Genomic DNA, 18902 nt, shown 5'->3' with positions numbered 1-18902 from the left:
CATTCCTTTATTCATGTCAGCATTTATTTTTATCTGTTTCACCCTTTTGCTTTCTTTAAATGTGTTGAATCTTTTTCATTGATTGATTTGAATGCTTCATTCATGATTTGTCTTGTGTCTTAATATGGATATTTAGAATCATAAACTTTCCCCTGTTTTATCTGTCTTATAGATACTTATCTGCAGAATTCCTTCCTAAACAGTTTTTTCTTCTATAGAGTTTAAAGTTTTTGTTTTGATTTTCTCATCGATCCAAAAGTGTTTATCAGATAATTTAAAAATTTTTAAATAATTTTATTTATTTGTTTTTGGCTGTGCTGGATCTTTGTGGCTGTGGGGGCTTTACTCTAATGGTGGAGAACTGGGGCCACTCTCTAGTTGCAGAGCACGGACTTCTCACTGTGGTGGCTTCTCTTACTGTGGACCACGGGCTCTAGGGAGCTTGGGGGCTCAGTAGTTGCGACCTCCCCCGCCCCCAGCCCTAGAGTGTGCAGGCTCAATAGCTGTGGCACACGAGCTTGGTTGTACCAGAGAATTATAAAATTTCCCCAAAGTAGAAATAATATAAAGTAATACACTCTGTTCAAAACACCATAACATAGATACCAATTATAAAACCAGAAAACAAGAGACTCTACCACACAGAAGGATCTACATTTTCTGGGGCTTCCCTGGAGGCTCAGTGGTAAGGACTCTGCCTGCCAATGTAGGGGACACGGGAGGATGCTACATGCCTCGGAGTAAATAAGCCTGTGAGTCCCAGCTACTGAGCACACACAGATGTGATGGCTTCAGAGCCCAGAACATCCTGACGAGCAGAAGAGTGATTTCCCTTGCTTCTGAGTGGGCAACGGAAATGAGAAAAAGAGAGAGAGACATACAGGCATGGAGGTTGGGAAAAGGTGTTGCAACCGTTGTTAATCAGTGAGCTGGGACCAGATTATGCAACAAGATCGCATTCGATGCCAACAGCATGGATGAAAAACAGTGCCAGCTCCCGTGCCTGGCACCAAGTAAGTTCCCCACCCTCACCCTTGGCAAAGGAAGACTACATAATTGAGATAAAATGTCTACCATTTGCATGGGGCTTCGAGAAGAAATTTAGTTCAGTCATAGAACAATTTTGTACACTTGTCTTATAACATCTGTAGCTCCCGCTGAGATCTCTCTGTGAGCTCTAGAACTTTATCCAGGTTAGATTAGATTTTTCAGTTGCAAGTTGAGTGTGCTCAAAGCAAAACCCATCTCCTCTCATCATCTTACCTCCTCACTCCCCAGCTAAAACCTATTCTTCTTCTTGTCTTCCCTGTTTTACTAAATACGATCAACATTTATTCAGTTGTCTAGGACAGAAACCAGGGTGTTGTGTTGGGGGGGAGTGAGCTAAAAATTAAAAGCTAACTAAGACATCTCATCCAGGGCTTCCTTAGTGGCTCAGAAGGTAAAGAATCTGCCGGCAATGCAGGAGACCTGGATTCGACTCCTGCGTTGGGAAGATCCCCTGGAGCAGGGCATGGCAACCCACCCCAGTATTCCTGCCTGGAGAATTCCCATGGACAGAGGAGCCTGGTGGGCTAGAGCCCATGGGGTCACAAAGAGTCGGACATGCCTGAGCGACTAAGCACAAGACATCTCATCCTAGGATCACTCATCTATACTGGGGCTTTGCTGGAGATTGCATTTAAAAATTAGGCGTGCTTTTTAATAGTTTGAAAAATCAATGTAGAAGGGGATGCAATAAATGGAGCAAAAGAGACTAACACTTCCAAACAAGCCAAAGCCACTGAAAAGCCTGGGGGCTGGGGAAGGGAACCGAGCGGTGAATGGCCAAAGGGAGGCAGGTTCAGGAAACATCCTTTGTTGGCTGCTCTGGCCTTCATCCCAGTGTTTGTTCTGAGGGCTGGGGGGAGGACAAAGTCTGAGCCCCGCAAAGAAGGTCCCAGGGAATCAGTTTGCCTGCTGCTCCTTCCTGGACAAAACTCACTGCTATCCATGGCTCTTCAGGAACGCAAGGAGCCTGATGTCTACCAGGAGAATTTTGAGCCCACATCCTACCTGGAGTATTACAGGATGAACCAGGATCCCATCGGTGATGAAGTCCTCCATTTCCTGCTAAAACACTACAACGCCACCTTTAAATCAGGTGCTGGTCTCCTTCAGCCCTGGGGGAGGTTTGTGGGAGGAAGGGTGGCCACGCAAATTTTAAATCAGATGCTGGTTTTCTTTCATTGTAGGGCAGTCTTCGAGTGGGAGTGGGAAAGGATGGCCAGACCATTAATAGCAACTTGGGATCTTCAGAGGGTATGGCTCTGCCCTACAGGAAGATTTTATTAAAAAAAAATTTTTTTTTCTTGCAGCATGTGGGTTTCCTCTAACTGCAAGGAGTTGGGGCTACTCTTCATTGAGGTGCACAAGCTTCTCTCTGCAGTGGCTACTCTTGTTGCAGAGCATGGGGTCTGGGCACGTGGGCTCAGCAGCTGCAGTTCGAGGGTTTAGATGCCCCACGGCATGTGGAATATTCCCCGGTCATAGACTGAACCCGTGTCCCCTGCATTGGCAGGCGGATTACCAAAGAAGTTAGGAAGAGTTTAGATACACTTGCTGTATGGTACATGGTGGTATCCTCTCAAAGTTTCTGAGGTCAGATTTTCTCTTCCCATAAAGCCTGAGAGCTATGGTCTTTGATCATCCTGAGTAGGCCTGTCTTCTCCCTATCCCTTGCAAGGGAAACCTGAAGGGCATCTGAAAGTGTAGGGAAGCTTTGCTTCTCGTTTGGGGTGGGCTTTGCCCTTCTGCCTGATCTCCACTGTGGCCCATGCAAACATCATGGGTGGTTGGCTCGCAGATTTGCACCTCCCTCAGTCACTGCCACCCCAGGGAAGTATAGTGCTAGGCTGGCTGGACCACTAAAATCAAATGCTGGGTATCTTTTCATCATTCATATGGGAAGAAAACATAACCCAGTAGCCGGAATTTCTCCAATTAAAATTTTCTGGCATCAAATTTTCTTAAGCCTTTGATGCCTACTTCTATTTATTTGCTACTGTACCCTACAGATATAACAACATACAGACAAACACGTGTAGTCGCAGATTAGCTGGCTCATCTCAGCAGTCAGTCAGGACCAGCTGGTTTTCTGTCCTCTTGGCCTTGTTGTTTACCTTGGAAGCCCCCTGTGTGTGTGCTCAGTTGCTCAGTTGTGTCTGACTCTGTGTGACCCCATGGACTGTAGCCCACCAGGCTCCTCTGTCCATGGGATTCTCCAGGCAAGAATACTGGAGTGGGTTGCCATGCTCTTCTCCAGGGGATCTTTCGGACCCAGGGATCAAATCGACATCTCTTATGTCTATCTATATTGGCAGGAGGTTTTTTTTTTTTTTTTTTTTTACCATTACTGCCACCTGGGAAGCCCCTGGAAGCCCCTTGCCAAGGTCCAAACACTCTTGATATTTTGTGTCAACCAGTCTCTTGTGGATGGAGAGAAACAAAACAGGAAGGGGAGGCCAAGTATTCTTCACAGGCCCTGTTTTCTCCTTTTAGTCCCCAAACGGCCAAGCACGTTTCTGGGATACAGTTGATACTCAATAAATGTTTGCTGGTTGATCTTTGGAACATTACATGTGGTCTCAGTGGGGCCATAGGGCACATGAACAAAGAGTGCTTGGGACAGGGAAACCAGTGCACTCAAGAATTGAATCAGATTTCTCCTTTGGACACATTTAAAAAATTCAGTTAATGTATTTATTTCATTGCTACGTGTGGGCTTTCTCTAGCTGCAGAGAGCAGGGGCTGCTCTCTAATCGTCCTGTGTGGGCTTCTCTTGTTGCGGAGCACAGGCTGTAGGGCACACAGGCTCGATGGCTGTGGCTTGAGGGCTTAGTTGCCCCATAATATGTAAAATCTTCCGGGATCAGGGATCAAACTGTGTCCCCTGCACTGGCAGATGGATTCTTAATTACTGGACCACCAGGCAAGTCCTGGACACTTTACAGTGGTAAATTGGTAGGTGAAATGTCAGCGCTGGTTCTTTAACACTCTACCCCTAAACAAGCTCCCTTGTTCCTAACTCCCTTCCTGCAAAAACTCTCCATGCTCAGTGTGCTGGAGCTGTTAGTGCAGCAAGGTTCCCGGTCCTAGAGGTTACGTGCCCTGATGGTCAACTCCCTGTGCCGTCTCCCAGTGGAGCAAGAAGAGCAGAACCTTTTGGGAAGTGTGGGCCTTGGAGCCCTGCTGCTGCTGCTAAGTCGCTTCAGTCGTGTCCGACTCTGCGCGACCCCATAGACGGCAGCCCATCAAGCTCCCCGGTCCCTGGGATTCTCCAGGCAAGAACACTGAAGTGGGTTGCCATTTCCTTCTCCAATGCATGAAAGTGAAAAGTCAAAGTGAAGTTGCTCAGTCGTGTCCAACTCTTAGCGACCCCATGGACTGCGGCCCACCAGGCTCCTCCATCCATGGGATTTTCCAGGCAAGAGTACTGGAGTGGGGTGCCATTGCCTTCTCCCAGGTACTAATGATTCAGAAGAAATATTCCTAATCCAAAACAGGTGGGCTGGAAGGGAAACTCCTGATTGACATCGGCTCCGGGCCCACCATCTACCAGTTCCTCTCTGCCTGTGAGTCTTTCCAAGAGATCGTCGCCACTGACTACACAGACAAGAACCTCCAGGAGCTGGAGAAGTGGCTGAAGAAGATGCCAGGGGCGTTTGACTGGTCTCCAGTGGTGAAATACGTGTGTGAGCTTGAGGGGAACAGGTAAGCGGGCTGTTGCTTGTTTTCAGATCTGCATGATCTTCACTTAGCTCCTAATCAAGAGTTTTCCATGGAGTTTGTGTACAAATGGCAAGGCAGATGGAGACTAAGAAGGAAGGAAGTCAGTGGAACCCCAAGAAGAAAGGAGGAAGAGTGAGATATGAATCCTATAAAGACCAAAAGGGGCAATAGGAAGAGCCGGCTAGAGACAACCTGGAGCCAGGGAGAAACATCACCGAGGTCCACAAGGAAGCCAAGGCCTGAGTCCAAGCAGAAGAACCTCCTGGCTGCCTCCTTTCTGATTGGCTGGTGCCCTGTTGTTCCAGTTACAACCTCCAGGGAGCTCTAAACTTGCAGAATCTTTTTGTGGATCGCAGGAGATAAGGGTTAGAATTAAGACAATCTTACATGGCAAGCGGAACAGAATTTACTTACCTTGTATATTTTCATTTAATTTCAAGGCACCAGGAAGATCCACCATAACCCTTCCACTCCGCAAATATCACCCTCCCTAGTTAAGATGGTTGAAGTTGTGCATTAGTTTCTTATTCCTTCTGCTTAAAACTATGATTTCTTTCTTACTTTTTAAACATTGAGGTATAGTTAATTTACAGTGTTGTGTTAGTTTCAAGTATATAACTAAGGACTGAAGCTGAAGCTGAAACTCCAATATTTTGGCCACCCGATGCAAAGAGCCGACTCATTGGAAAAGACCCTGATGCTGAGAAAGAGTGAGGGCAGAAGGAGAGGGGGCAACAGAGGATAAGATGATTGGATGGCATCACTAACTCAACAGACATGAGTTTGAGCAAACTCTGGGAGACAGTGAAAGACAGGGTGGCCTGGCATGCTGCAGTTCGTGAGGTCAGACAAAGAGTCAGACATGACTTAGTGACTGAACAAAACTATGATTCCATACACATATACTTATATGTATATATATATATTCTTTTCCGATTCTTTCCTATTATGGGTCATTTAGGTTATTAAAGAACCTGAGTATAGTTCCCTGCACTCTAAGTAGGTCTTTGTTGTTTACCTGTTTTCTATACAGCAGAGGGTATATGTTAAGACAATGTGTTTTAAAAAATACAGAGCTGGAAAGAGCAGGCCTTTAAGTGCTAGTACTTACTCATACTGCAGAATGCATGTGGCCCACATCCTGAGAACAGGCATAGGTAAGAAGGGAATGTGTGAGTCGAGGAGGAGGTTGAATGGAGTGGCCAGGGGCCCCCCACAATGTCCCCCAAACTCACACTGTAGTCTTGCTTCTCTGAGTCCAGGCAGAGATTCTGTTTCTGGGGGCACTTGCCGGGTCATGTGAGATACGGGCTAGCAGAGAGAGAACGGGCTAACCACCAGGGGCACAGGGCGGGAAGGGGGCCCCTGAGCCGTGACCCCAGGGTGGGCAGGTGCTGGGCTTCACTTTGTCCCCAGCTGGTCTCCCTATGGGACTCAGTTTCCTCATCTGTAGAACTGGCAGCCTGTGCTCTGGGAGCCCATACACCAGGCAGAGGATGGCTGAGAGTGACGTGAGTGGTCCATGTGATGAGCGTGACCCAGCCGGCCTCTCTCTTTCTTCCCTCCCATCCAGAGACAAGTGGGCAGAGAAGGAGGAGCGCGTAAGGAGAGCCGTCACCCGGGTGCTCAAGTGTGACGTCCTGAAAGAACAGCCCCTGGAGCCCGCGGTCCTGCCCCCCGCCGACGGCCTCATCTCCTCCCTGTGTCTTGAGGCTGCCTGCCCCACCCTGCAGGCCTGCCGGGATGCCCTGCGCCACCTCAGGACCCTGCTCCGGCCCGGGGGCCATCTGGTGCTGAGCGGGAGCTTCGAGTCCACCTTCTTCATGGTGGGGGACAAGAGGTTCCCCACTCTGCCCCTGAATGAGAAATTCCTGCGGGAGGCCCTGCAGGAGGCCGGCTTCATCATTGAGAAGCTGGAGAAGGTCGCTCGGGCCACTGAGACCCACTTGGATAATCGCACTGACTACACAGGGCTGTTCTTCCTGGTGGCCCAGAAAGGGGACTAGAGGCAGCGGCTTGGAGGAGCAGGTGGTCGGGGGTCGGGCTTGGGACCATCCCTCTGCCACCTCGTTTGTGTTTCTCTCCATTTCGCCAGCTTCACTTCTAACGCTTGCTGGCAAATGATCGCCAGGTCAATCGGGATGCTTCTCCCAGAGATGTTTATAATGTATTCCACTAATGGCCCCGAGCTGGGAAAAAGAATTGGACCAGAGAAATAAAGCTGCACCTCCTTCCTTCTGGGCTCCTTCAGGGTTGCATGGAATGAAGTGGGAAGGACCCTTCCCGCTCTCTGATTTTAGGCAATTCAGACTGCACGCCTTCTGAGTTCAGTCTCCACCTCCCTCCCCATGCCTGCTAATCCTGCAGCCCTGCCCCTTGAAATGGAAAGCACATGCATGGATTTTGATCCTTGGCTCTCTGATTCAACTTGCTCTTGTGACTTTAGGTGGGCACCTAATATCTCAGAACCTCAGTTTCCCCATCGCTGAAATGGAAATCATCACACCTCTCCCCAGGGTTTCTGTAACACCCAAAAGGTATAACATGAATACCCTTGGTAAATAACCATGTAAACAAGTGAAGTCGCTCAGTCGTGTCTGACTCTCTGTGACCCCATGGACTGTAGCCTACCAGGCTCCTCTGTCCATGGGATTTTCCAGGCAGTAGTACTGGAGTGGATTGCCATTTCCTTCCCCAGGGGATCTTCCCGACCCAGGGATCGAACCCGGGTCTCCTCCATTGTAGACAGATGTTTTACCGTCTGAGCCACCAGGGAAGTCCAAGCTGGTGTGTTTTTTAAGCTTGGCTGACCTTGTAGAGACCTTGTCACAGGATGACATAAGATGGCATAAGGAGTTCTGAAGAGAGCTAGAGAAGTTTTCCTTCGCTGTCCAGTGAATCCCACCTAACCCCGTCTGGGGCAGGGATGGGACACAAGGGAAAGACTTTTTGAGGGAAGTAGGGAGCAAATCGGTGAAAGGGTGACTGAGAGTGAGCCGAGTGAAGGAGTCGCGGTGAAGGGCAGGAGCTTCTGGCACAGGTACTGAGACCCAGAGGGGAGACAACAAGCTGTGCTGGGTGAACGCCAAGAAACACTGAAGACAGGAACTTCCCTGGTGGTCCACTGGCTAAGACTCTGCACTCCCAATGCAGAGGGTCCAGGTTCAATCCCTGGTTAGGGAGCTAAATCCCACATGCTCCACCTGAAGATCCTGCATGTTGCAATGAAGATTGAAGATCCTACGTCCTGCAACTAAGACCTTGGGCAGCCTAATTAATTAATTAATTAAGAAAAGAAAAATTGAAGACACTGGGGTTCCAAGATTGAGGCTCTGTCCCTTGAGGGACTGCTAATACATGTGGTATGGGAGAACAGGCCAGTGTTCGGAGTGGGAGGGCGAGTGTCAAATCAGTGGCGACGGGTGGCATTGGAGGTGGGCAAGCAAGCAATTTAGTCATTCAACAAATATTTGTCGAGTGCCTGCATCCAGCTGGACACTGTAATGTCAGAACCTTTGCCTAGGGCTGGTCCTCACGCTAAACGCGGTTGCAACACTGAAGCCCTTGATCACATTCTACCCCATGTGTGTGTATCTGGGGTATATTTTTTGTGTATGTGGGCATGTGCACACGTGTGTGTGTGTGTGTGTGTGTGTGTGTGTGTGTGTGTGTGTGCTGATCATGGTAGTAGAGGCGGGTCACATCTATCCATGGAACCACCACGAGAGTGATCAGTGAGGTTGACTCCCAGAGGCTGGGTTTAGATCAAGACTATCTCCTAGAACTTGCCTGCAAGTCGACGGACCCAGAGGCTGAGTGCTAACACCCCATCCAGGGCGAGCTCCAAGTATCCACTGGGGTGTCTGGCCAGAAAGCTGAGCTGGGCTGGGAAAGCATCAGGCAAAGAGCAGGTGGGTGGGCATATGGGGAGAGTGTCTGGGGTGGGTGTTCTTGGCAGGACTGAGGTGCCCAGTCTCTGCCTCCCTGCAGGAAGTGTGGGCATGTAGCTGGGCAATATTCTTCTGGGGCCCTGGTGTTAGTTAACACGAGCTTTCACATCAGGAGCTGTTGGCTTCCTGACACGAGCAGCAGGTTACCATATATGCTTCATGGGCTGCCTGTGAGTGGGCATGTGAGTGGCTTCATGACTTCCCTGGGGGCGCATATGGTGAAGAATCTGTCTACAAAACAGGAGACCCGGTTCCATCCCTGGGTCAGGAAGATCCCCTGAAGAAGGGAATGGCATCCCGCTCCTGAATTCTTGCATGGAGAATTCCACGGACAGAGGATCCAGGTGGGCTACAGTCCGTGGGGAGGCTAAGAGTCAAACATGACTCAGTGACTAACGCTTTTTAATGTGTGTGAAACATGGCTAGTGACAGGGGAGGGTTTACAGTTCGCTGAGACAGCAGGCTTCACACTTCTGCTAAGCACCCATTGAGCTGACACAGGGCCCTAGGACAAGGCAGAATTAACTGGGAAGAGGAATAGTGATGAGAAGCAGAGATGAAGGAAGGATTAGTTCCTGCTCTAGAACCAAGGAAGTTTTCAGGTGGAAGAGCAGCCAAGATGCATTATAAAGGAGGGAGATGGTTGGAAAGGCATTTCCCCTGGAGGAAACAATCCTGTTACAAAACCTGGCCTTGGGAAGATGCTGGGTGAATGATGTGATGTTTGTGCTGCCTGCAGGGTGGGCTCTCTATTGGAGAGCAGAGGGAGGCGAGGCCCGGAGGGCAGTTCCGGGCCTTGGGCTCTGCGAGTCTCTCCAGGGGTAATCAGAGTTCGTCAATAAATATTTATTTAGCATCTGCCATCTGCCAGGCACTGAAAGTGTGAGAACAAATTTGATATAATTCTTGCCCTTGCCGGGCTCACAGACAGTTCTGATCCCATTACAGGAGGTGACAGCACACAGAAGGAAATGCCCAGTTTAGGGGAGACCAAGAAAACATCACGAAGAGGTAATGTTTATTTAAAAAAAATATTTTTACGGTGGTCCAGTGATGAAGACTCTGTGCTCCCACCACAGGAGGCTCAGGTTCGATCCCTGGTCAGGGAACTAGATCCCACATGCTGCAGCTAAGACCCAACACAGCCAAATAAATAAATAAATATATTTTTAAATGTATTGGAGTATAGTTGCTTTACAAGGTTATGTTAGTTTCTGCTGCATGGCAAAGTGAGTCAGCTACACATATACAGGCGTGCATGCTAAGTTGCTTCAGATGTGTCCGACTCTTTGCGGCCCTATAGGCTGTAGCTTGCCAGGCTTCTCTGTCTGTGGGATTCTCCAGGCGAGAATACTGGAGTGGGTTGCCATTTCCTCTTCCAGGGGATCTTCCCAATCAAACCCGCGGTTCTTACATCTCCTGCAGTGGCAAGTGAGTTCTTTTCCACTAGCTCCACCTGGGAAGCCCAGGAAATGAACGTGAAAGTGGAAGTCTCTCAGTCGTGTCCGACTCTTTGCAACCCCATGGACTATATCCAGTCCATGGAATTCTCTAAGGCCAGAATTCTGGAGTCGGTAGCCTTTCCCTTCTCCAGGGGATCTTCCCAACTCAGGGATGGAACCCAGGTCTCCTGCATTGCAGGCAGATTCTTTACCAGCTGAGCCACAAGGGAAGCCCAAGAATTCTGGAGTGGGTAGCTATCCCTTCTCCAGGGGATCTTCCCTACCCAGGAATTGAACCGGGGTCTCCTGAATTGCAGGCAGATTCTTTACCAGTTGAGGCACCACGGAAGCCATACATTTACATATAGCCCCAGATTTTTGGATTTCCTTCCCATTTCCTTCCACAGAGCACTGAGTAGGGTTCCCCGAGCTACACAGTAGGTTCTCATTAGTTATCTGTTTTACATATAGTATCAATAGTGTGTGTGTCAATCCCAGGTTCCCAGTTCATCTCACCCTCCCCACCTTCCCCCTTGGTGTCCATGTTTGTCCCAAAGAGGCAATGTTTAAACTGAGCCTTGGACTAGCCATAAATACCAGGTTGCCAGGCAGACAGTGAGGCGGAGTGGGGGTGGGCTGGGGTGTTGAAGGCATTTCAGGAGGAGGAGGCAGCTCGGCCCTGGTGGGAATCACGGGCAGACATCAGGCATCTCTCGGGAAACTTGATCAGGAAATGCATGCTGCGCGGCTGCTCCCTGCTGGGCCTATTCTATATCTAAGGATGCAGTGACTGAGTCCAACCAGGCCCTGCCCTCAGTCTCCTTGCCCTTGAGAGGGGTGGGGAGGTGAAAGTGAAGTCTCTCAGTCATGTCCGAGGCAAGAATACTGGAGCGGGTTGCCATTTCCTTCTCCAGGGGAGCTTTCCGACCCAGGGATCGAACCCGGGTCTCCCGCATTGTGGGCAGACGCTTTACCCTCTGAGCCACCAGGGTGGCAGGCAACAAAAGAGTGGGCCAAAACAACGGTGTGAGAAGCCCCGAGAAGGAAATAGACAGGGCGATGCTGTGCAGAGTAACTGGGGCAGAGGGTGTTCGGGAGGACAGGGCAGGTGCTCCTGATGAATGGGAGTCCCTGTGTGTCGCGGAGTGCCCTTGGGGAGAAGGAGGCAGGGGACCAGTCCTAGCCCAGCTTTGGATGAAGTTTCCCATGTCCTTCACTCTGTGGACACAAGGGGGCAGCCAAGACTTGCGCTTGGCAGGCAGCAGGGCCAGCGGGGCTGAAGGACTCTTATTTCACTCTTGCTTGTCCACCGCCGGCTCATTGAGCCTGCTCTCCTGTCCAAACTGACGGCTGAATGGGGGGATCGGGAAGAGGAGGCCACTCCCAAGACAGCACCCTGACTTTCACCACCTTCACTTAGCCGTATATAATTATGACGGCCCTCCCCCTCCACCCCTACCCTACTGCCCCACCGCACCCAGAGCCGAGGCTAAGGTCCAGGAGAGCTGATCAGATCTGCTGCTTCAGAGCCCGACTAGAGATGTCGCCTAAGTAGTCAGGATGACACACCAAGGGAGAGGAACCCCAGCTGGCCTGTGGAAGGGAATTCTTCTGGGGCATCTCTGCAGTAATGCAGACCTCCCCAAAGCCCATGAAACTGGGACAGGAGAGCCAGATTCAGTGGCCAGGACATAGTAAGCCCATCAGATCCATCCAACAGCTGTTATCGCATGTGTTAGGTCTCGCTCTAGTGCTCAGAGTACAAAGGGGAATTGGACACAGAATTGGATTCAGATTCTTTCCAAAAGTTCATGATCGTGTAGGCAAATGGCCATCGTAACGTAGTGTGGTAAGTTCAGTGACCGTTGTGCAAGACTCAGAAGTGCATTCACCTGGATCTGGGGGTGGGATGGAGCCTTCCAGAGAAGGCTTCCTGGAAGCAATGCCCAGGTTCAGGATAAGAAGGTTTAACCAAGCAAAGGTAGAGAGGGCTTTTCAGGCAAGGGAAAAGGGTGAGCAGGAGGCCGAAGTCGAAACAACATGGGAGGCTTCCCCGGTGGCTCGGCGGTAGAGTGTCGGTCTCTAAGTGCGGCAGACACGACACGGGATCCATCCCTGGTTCTGAGCCGAGCCACGTCTCAGAGCAACGAAACCGTGAGCCACAACTATAGAGTCAGTGCCACAGCAAGAAAGTAGCCCCACTCGCCGCAACTAGGGAAAGCCCGCAGTCAGCAACAAAGACCCAGTGCAGACAAAAATAAATAAATAAAATACTAAAGAAAAAAAGAAAGAAATGACATGGGAGCGAGGTTAAAAGAAGTTCTGGTGTGTCTGAGAATGTTCCAACCTCACACCCTTTAATGCTGCGACCATCTTAACAGGCTCAGGCTCCAGACCTGGCTCTTGCCTACCTCTCCCGCCAGTCGAAACGGCTTCCTGAGTGAACTCTTTTGTACATTTCCATAGGTGCTTTGGGGAATTGAGTTTTTCCAGGACAGAGCCTACAGGATTAGGGAAAACTGGATGCTGGAAAGAGATGAGACGGCTGGGAAATTAGCCTCTGGGTGAGCCTTTCCCTGGGGGATCTTCCATGTCCCTCTTCTTAATAGGTGATGCTCCTGCAAATTGGGGACTGAGGGGGAACTGACAAAGAAAGTAGTGACAGGGTGCTTTCAAGAGGAACCTGGGCTTCCCAAGGGGCTCGGTGGTAAAGATTCTGTCTGCCAGTGCAGGAGCCGCAGGTTTGATCCCTGGTCTGGGAAGACCCCACATGCTGCGGAGCCGCTAAGCTCACGCGCCACAGCCACTGAGCCTGTGTGCTTTAGAGCTCGGGAGCGGCAACTACTGAGCCCACGGGCTGAAACCACAGAAGCCCTCACACCCTGGAGCCCATGCTTCCTGCAACAAGAGGAGCCACGCACACCCCACCCCCTGCTCCCTGCAACTGGAGAAAGACCTGCACAGCAATGACGATCCAGTACATCCAAAACCAAACAACATTCTTTTAAAAGAGAGAGGAATCCAGGTATGGACTAAATAAATAACAAACCCAAAAATGAAAGCTGTAAGGCTAAAAACTGGTTAACTAGATTATATAAAAATTAGATTCCTGAGTGGTGAAAGACCCCAATAGCCAAGGTGATCAGGCAGACAGATTGGTAGAAGTATTTGCAATGGTAAAACCAACCAGAAACTGATACCTTCTAGAAGATACAGATGAACAAGAATGACAAGAAGAAATCCAAGGGGAAAAAGGACAGGGATGTGATGAGAGAATTTACCGATGAGGAAAGCCCCAGAGTAATAAACATCTTACGGCAGAGATTGTCTAATTCCTCACCAATTTCCATGTCTTCTCTTCTTTGGCACACAGCGCATTGCATTTCCCAGGCCGTTTCCCATGGCTGAGTTCTGGCCCGAGGAATGTGACCGCATCTGTGCCTGGCACAGCACACCTTGTGTGCCATTCTCTGAGGGCTTTCTCTTCCGGTCCCTGTTGGCTGCATGTGGAGAATCCAGCAGAGGACCCTGAGGCCCTAGAAGATGACAGAGCTGTGCAATAGAAGCCTGACCACCTGGAGTAGTACTCTGCCCCTGACCCTGGCTACGCTGCACTGTGATGTGAACAAAAAATAAGCATTTTTGTTAAAAAACCATTTTTGTCAATGGTTTTGTTAAGCCACTGAGATCTGGGGTTTGTTATGTTGCCTAGCTTACTTACTCATACTCATGTTTCGATGTACTCAAGCTCTCCGGAGAAAGGCAAAATATATATATATTTATACATACCTCTTCACTTATTCTCACGAGACTGGCAAAAACTGGTACAGTAGATCAATCATTCCAAGAAGCGTGGTAGGGTTTGGAGGCATGCGTGTGAGTCTGGTAACTCAGCAAAAGCCACGTACTGCTGGTGGAGAGGTAGACTGGTGCAGCCTTGCTAGAGGCAACCTGGTGATTCTTAGTAAAATTAAATATGTGGTTACCTTAGGACTCAGCATTTCTACTCCTGGGAATATACCCCGTGAAAGGCTCACACGGGTCCATAGAGAGACCTAGATATCTACAGAATGTTGTGCTGGGATTTAGCGGCAACTTAAGTGTCCATTACTGGGCGCGTAGATAACAAATGAGGGGAAGCAAGTCAGGAAGAGCCATGGTCAGAAGCAACGGGCCACATGTGCACGCAACAGTGAGAACGGGCCTTCAAAGCAGAGTGGAAATGGCGTAAATAAAAATATATGCGGAGACTTCCCCAGTGATCCAGTGGTTATGAATCCACCTTCCACGCAGCGGACTCAGGTTTGATCCCTGGTTGAGGAACTAAGATTCCATGTGCTGCCAGGCAACTAAGCCTGGGCCCTGCAGCTACTGAGCCCGAGAGCCGACACAGAAGATCCTGCAGGCCACGGTGAGGACCCTGTGGGACGAAGATCCCACGCTCCACAACAGACCTAACACAGCCATAAATCAGTATTTCAAAACCCATGGATACAGTCCCTGGTGGCTCAGTGGTAAAGAACCCGCCTGCCAATGCTGGATACACGGGTTTGATCTCTGGGTTGGGAAGATCCCCTGGAGAAGGTCATGGCAACCCACTCCAGGATTCTTGCCCAGAGAATCCTGTGGACAGGAGCCTGGTGGGCTACAGTCCATGGGGTTGTGCAGAGTTGAACATAACTTAGAGACTAAACAACAACAATAATGGAGCAACAGTACATATTTTACAAAAATACACATAAAAATATATAATAAACACTTGAGAATAATTGGAAAACGGGAGGGAGAAAAGAAAATAGAATTGAATGGGTGAATTCACTTGCACCACACAGATTCTTCCTTTCAAAAGCTTTCTGACAAGAGATTGAAGACTGACAATCACAGCTTTTTTTCCCTGAGACTTGGCTTCCTTTACGGAGTCTGATTTTCATGAAGTCACTGTAGATTTCTTCAATTTTTCAAAAAAGCCTGCATTCAGCCTTTGCTGTGCTTTTCCCAATTTCACAAGCATTCTCCTTTAATCATCTGACCTCATGCGTTTTCCAAAATGAAACAAAGAGAAACAGAATTACTAAATCCAATCATAGTCCAAAGAGCTTTTACTCAGAACATGAAATGATTTGTTTTTTTACATATATAATAAGCAGAAGGAGAAAAGAATGAAATACATCTTGCTTGTATTTGTATAGCATTATTAGTGACAGGACGGGTGTCCTAAATATACTGTAACATTACAGTAATTAGTAGGAAACAAGAAAAAAACAATCAGTGGAAAAGAGAAGAGAGCTCTAGTTAGATCTTAGAAAGTATTATAAATTCTTCCCCGCCGGCTCAAAGGTAAAGAAACTGTCTGCAACACAGAAGATGTGGGTTCAATGCCTGGGTTGGGAAGATCCCCTGCAAGAGGGCATGACAACCCACTCCAGTATTCTTGCCCCGAGAATCCTATGGACAGAGGAGCCTGGCAGGCTTCAGTCCATAGGGTCACAAAGAATTGGACATGGCTGAAGCGACTGAGCATGCACGCACATAAGTATTGCAAGTAGGGACATACTCAAGGAGGAAAGGAAGCAAATAAAAATAATCCAAAGAGCACAGAAGACACTAAAGGTGTCAGCCTTTGCCAGGTGAGTGTTATGGGAGCAGCACGCTGATCTCTGGCCTCACTGCACTTTGATCAGCATGACCTCTGCTGGGTACACGCTGATCTCCATCCAGCTAGCAGGCCCCCCTGCCACAGCCAAGAAGCTCGGAATGCCCTGAAGGTGTTTGAGCTCCCCTGAAGTTCAAACACCTCGCGTCCTATGGGGTTGGGCAGGGGCTGGACAGCTTTTGGCTGGATGATGACATTGACCGAGGCTGAGGCTCAAGCGCTTTGTTCTTTCCTGAGCAGCCCTCCCCCACCCTACCAATTTGTCTCCCCTCAGCCTTCTTCCTGTGGCCAAGGAACTCACCACTCATGTCTTCCTCTCCTTCTTGTCTTTGACACCCTTCTAAAAACTTTCTGCAACCTGGGCAGTGGGTTCAGTGGCCAGGTTAAAGTGTGGAGATTCATGAGTATAGATAACCAGAAAGATAGCTAGATAAGCAGAGCTTCTGGCCAAGCCAGTGTCAGTGTGGCTGTGGGTTTTCAACTCGAGGCTCTATGGGAGGACGCATTGTTAGAGGCACAGGGAGCAAAAGGTAGCTCTCTGCACTCACACTGCCCTTCTCATGGTCTGAGGGGACAGCTGTCCTTTCTTCCCCACAGGTAGGCAGGACTCTCAACCAAAGAGGGAAGCTGAGAGGTTGTGGACTTTAAGAAAAACCTCCCCACTCCCCTGCAATTAAGGCTCAGATTAATCATCCCTGGACTCACCATACACATTCATTAAACCCTCAAGCAGGCCCTGTGGGACAGCATCAAATCTGATGAGTTATCATTTTGCTTGTAATTTTGTTTATTTCTTGTTAATTACCAAGAACTTGAAAGGCTCCCAGATTGGTGGTTCCTCTGATTGGAGGAGTTGCTTCATTTGGCTCTGCTGGGACTCTGATATGGGGGCTCACACCTGGCCTCAGGTTTGGTTTGAGCAAAGAATCCGGAGAGAGGCTCAGTAGACCCACTTCTCTGCCGTTATTAACGAGCCACCCCCACCCCACCAACCCCTGACACACACTGCTATAGCAGGCAGAGGCGATGGGAGCAGGCTCCTAATTGCTATGGCATGCCTGGGCGACCATTGCTTTCTTGGATATCAGCAGAAGCCATGGAGAATAATAGGATAGATCACTGCTGACTGGGATCTGATCATCTCTGGAGCATATCGGGCCGCTGATCTAAAGTAAGCCTTGATGTCTGAAGCACAGAAGGACTTCTTCCAGAATTGGAAAGAGAAGCTTGGAAGGAAACTTGAATGGCAGCTTCTTTAATGTTCCCTGCCATCCTTGCCCTATTTTTGTTGAGATAGTCCTTTATCCTTTAGTGCCCTTGAGTGATTTAACCCCACTGGATAAAACTGTCGCTGAGGACCTACTTTACAGAGGAAACTGGGGAAAACCTCCATGATCAAGTACCCTGGGTCTCTCCATCTGTGCTTGTTTTAAAAGTGGCTCTGCATCTAGACGGGCAGGATTTTTTTTTTTAATTGTGAGATACTGTATACGTAGAAAAGTGTTCACAAAACATTTACAAACAGTGTAAAGATTCATAGAAAATAAACACCATGGGATCACCCGTGAGTTAGGAAGTAGAAGACGAGAATCGTCCTTCACCTCAGCATAGTCCCTTCCTTTCCCTCCAGAAGGAACCACTATGCTGAATTCTGAAGCAATCATTTCACTGTTTTTCATGCTTTTAGGCATCATTAAATGATATAGTTTACTCTAGCCTGTTTTGAACTTTGTATAAATCTGATAAAAACATCAGTCTTTTTTTATGACTTGCATCTTTCACTCTGTAGCATTTGAAGAAACATTGTTGATACCTGTAGCTGTAGCTATATATATTTCGTTGTTTAGATGCTAAGTCCCGTCTGACTCTTTTGTGATCCCACAGACTGCAGCCTAGCAGGCTCCTCTGTCCATGGGATTTTCCAGGCAAGAATACTAGAGTGAGTTGCCATTTCCTTCTCCAGGGGATCTTCCCAACCCAGGGATCGAACCTGTGTCTCCCGCATTGGCAGGTGGATTCTTTACCACTGAGCCACCAGGGAAGCCCATGTATATTCTTTACATATAGTTTTTTTAATCCACCTGAGTTAATTTCTCCATATTATATTGTCAAGTGAGGTTCTAATTCCATTTTCTCCCCTATGGATGCTCATTTATGTCAGCGTTATTGACTGAAAAGTCTGTCTTTTTGCTATTGACCTGGGATGTCACCTCTGGCATTCATCCAATATTCATAGGAGCTTAGGTCCTTTTGTGGGTTCTCTACTCTGTGTCGTTGGCCTATTTGTCAATCCCACGCCGTCTTAATTACTACAGCTTTATAATAAGTATTATATCTGGTTGAGCAAGCCCTCCTACTTTATTCTTCTTCTTCAAGAGTAGCCACTCTTGGCCCTTGGCGCTGTCATATAAATTTTAGAGCTGGCTTGTCAAGTTCCGGCGAAAACCTATTGGGATCTTAATTGCGATTTTACCGAGTCTATAAATCAATTTGGAGAGAAATGACATCTTTACAATGTTGAGTCCTCCAATCCATGAACTGGTATATTTCTCCATTTATTTAGGTCTTCTTTTATGTCTCTCAATAAAATTTTATAATTTTCTCCATTAATATCTTGTACATGTTTTGTTGGATTTATTCCTCAGTACTTCACATTTTTTAATGCCATTGTGAATGAAGTCTGTTTTAAATTTCATTTTATAACTGCTGCTGGTTAGAAATTAATTTTTTTACATTGACTTGGTATCAAGAAACTTTGCTAAACTCTAATCCTAGTAATTTATTCAGATTATTTTTCACTTTCTATATATATCATCATCTGCTTATCTTATTGCTAATCCTTATACACATTTTTCTTACCTACTGTGCTAAGATCCCCTAGTCAAATCTTGAATAAAATTGATAATTGTTAGCAATCTTGTCTCTGTTCTCAAGTCAAAGGGAAAGATTTTTAAATCGTCATGATTAAGTATGATGTTTGTTGAAGTTTTTGTAGATAATCCTTATCACATTAAGGAAGTTGTATTTTATTCCCAGTTTGCCAAGAGCTGTTTTCATTGTGAATGGATGTTGAATTTAAGCTTTTTC

The 18902-nt window shown here is 48.1% G+C and overlaps 1 protein-coding gene and 1 non-coding gene across 2 annotated transcripts; both read left to right on the top strand.

The window, feature by feature from the left end:
* On the top strand, window positions 1770–7347 carry LOC102180514 (nicotinamide N-methyltransferase). Its single transcript, XM_005689470.3, has 3 exons — window positions 1770–2143; window positions 4545–4752; window positions 6344–7347. Exons 1-3 carry the CDS (start codon window positions 1993–1995, stop codon window positions 6774–6776), a joined length of 792 nt encoding a protein of 263 aa, XP_005689527.2. The 5' UTR covers window positions 1770–1992; the 3' UTR covers window positions 6777–7347.
* TRNAG-CCC lies at window positions 7881–7953 on the top strand. Its single transcript has one exon. It is a non-coding gene; the product is annotated as a tRNA-Gly (tRNA).

Source organism: Capra hircus, chromosome 15 (genome assembly GCF_001704415.2).
Source record: "Capra hircus breed San Clemente chromosome 15, ASM170441v1, whole genome shotgun sequence".
Classification (NCBI taxonomy): Eukaryota; Metazoa; Chordata; class Mammalia; order Artiodactyla; family Bovidae; genus Capra; species Capra hircus.
Note: the sequence above shows the minus strand (reverse complement) of the source record. Positions and strands in the feature narration are given on the sequence as shown.

Bases quoted from the DNA above. Each gene is read 5' to 3' on its own strand.
- LOC102180514 (XM_005689470.3), top strand. From the start codon at position 1,993: ATGGCTCTTCAGGAACGCAAGGAGCCTGATGTCTACCAGGAGAATTTT. The intron at 2,144-4,544 runs GTGCTGGTCTCC...AATCCAAAACAG, and splicing joins CAACGCCACCTTTAAATCAG to GTGGGCTGGAAGGGAAACTC. The intron at 4,753-6,343 runs GTAAGCGGGCTG...CCTCCCATCCAG, and splicing joins TGTGAGCTTGAGGGGAACAG to AGACAAGTGGGCAGAGAAGG.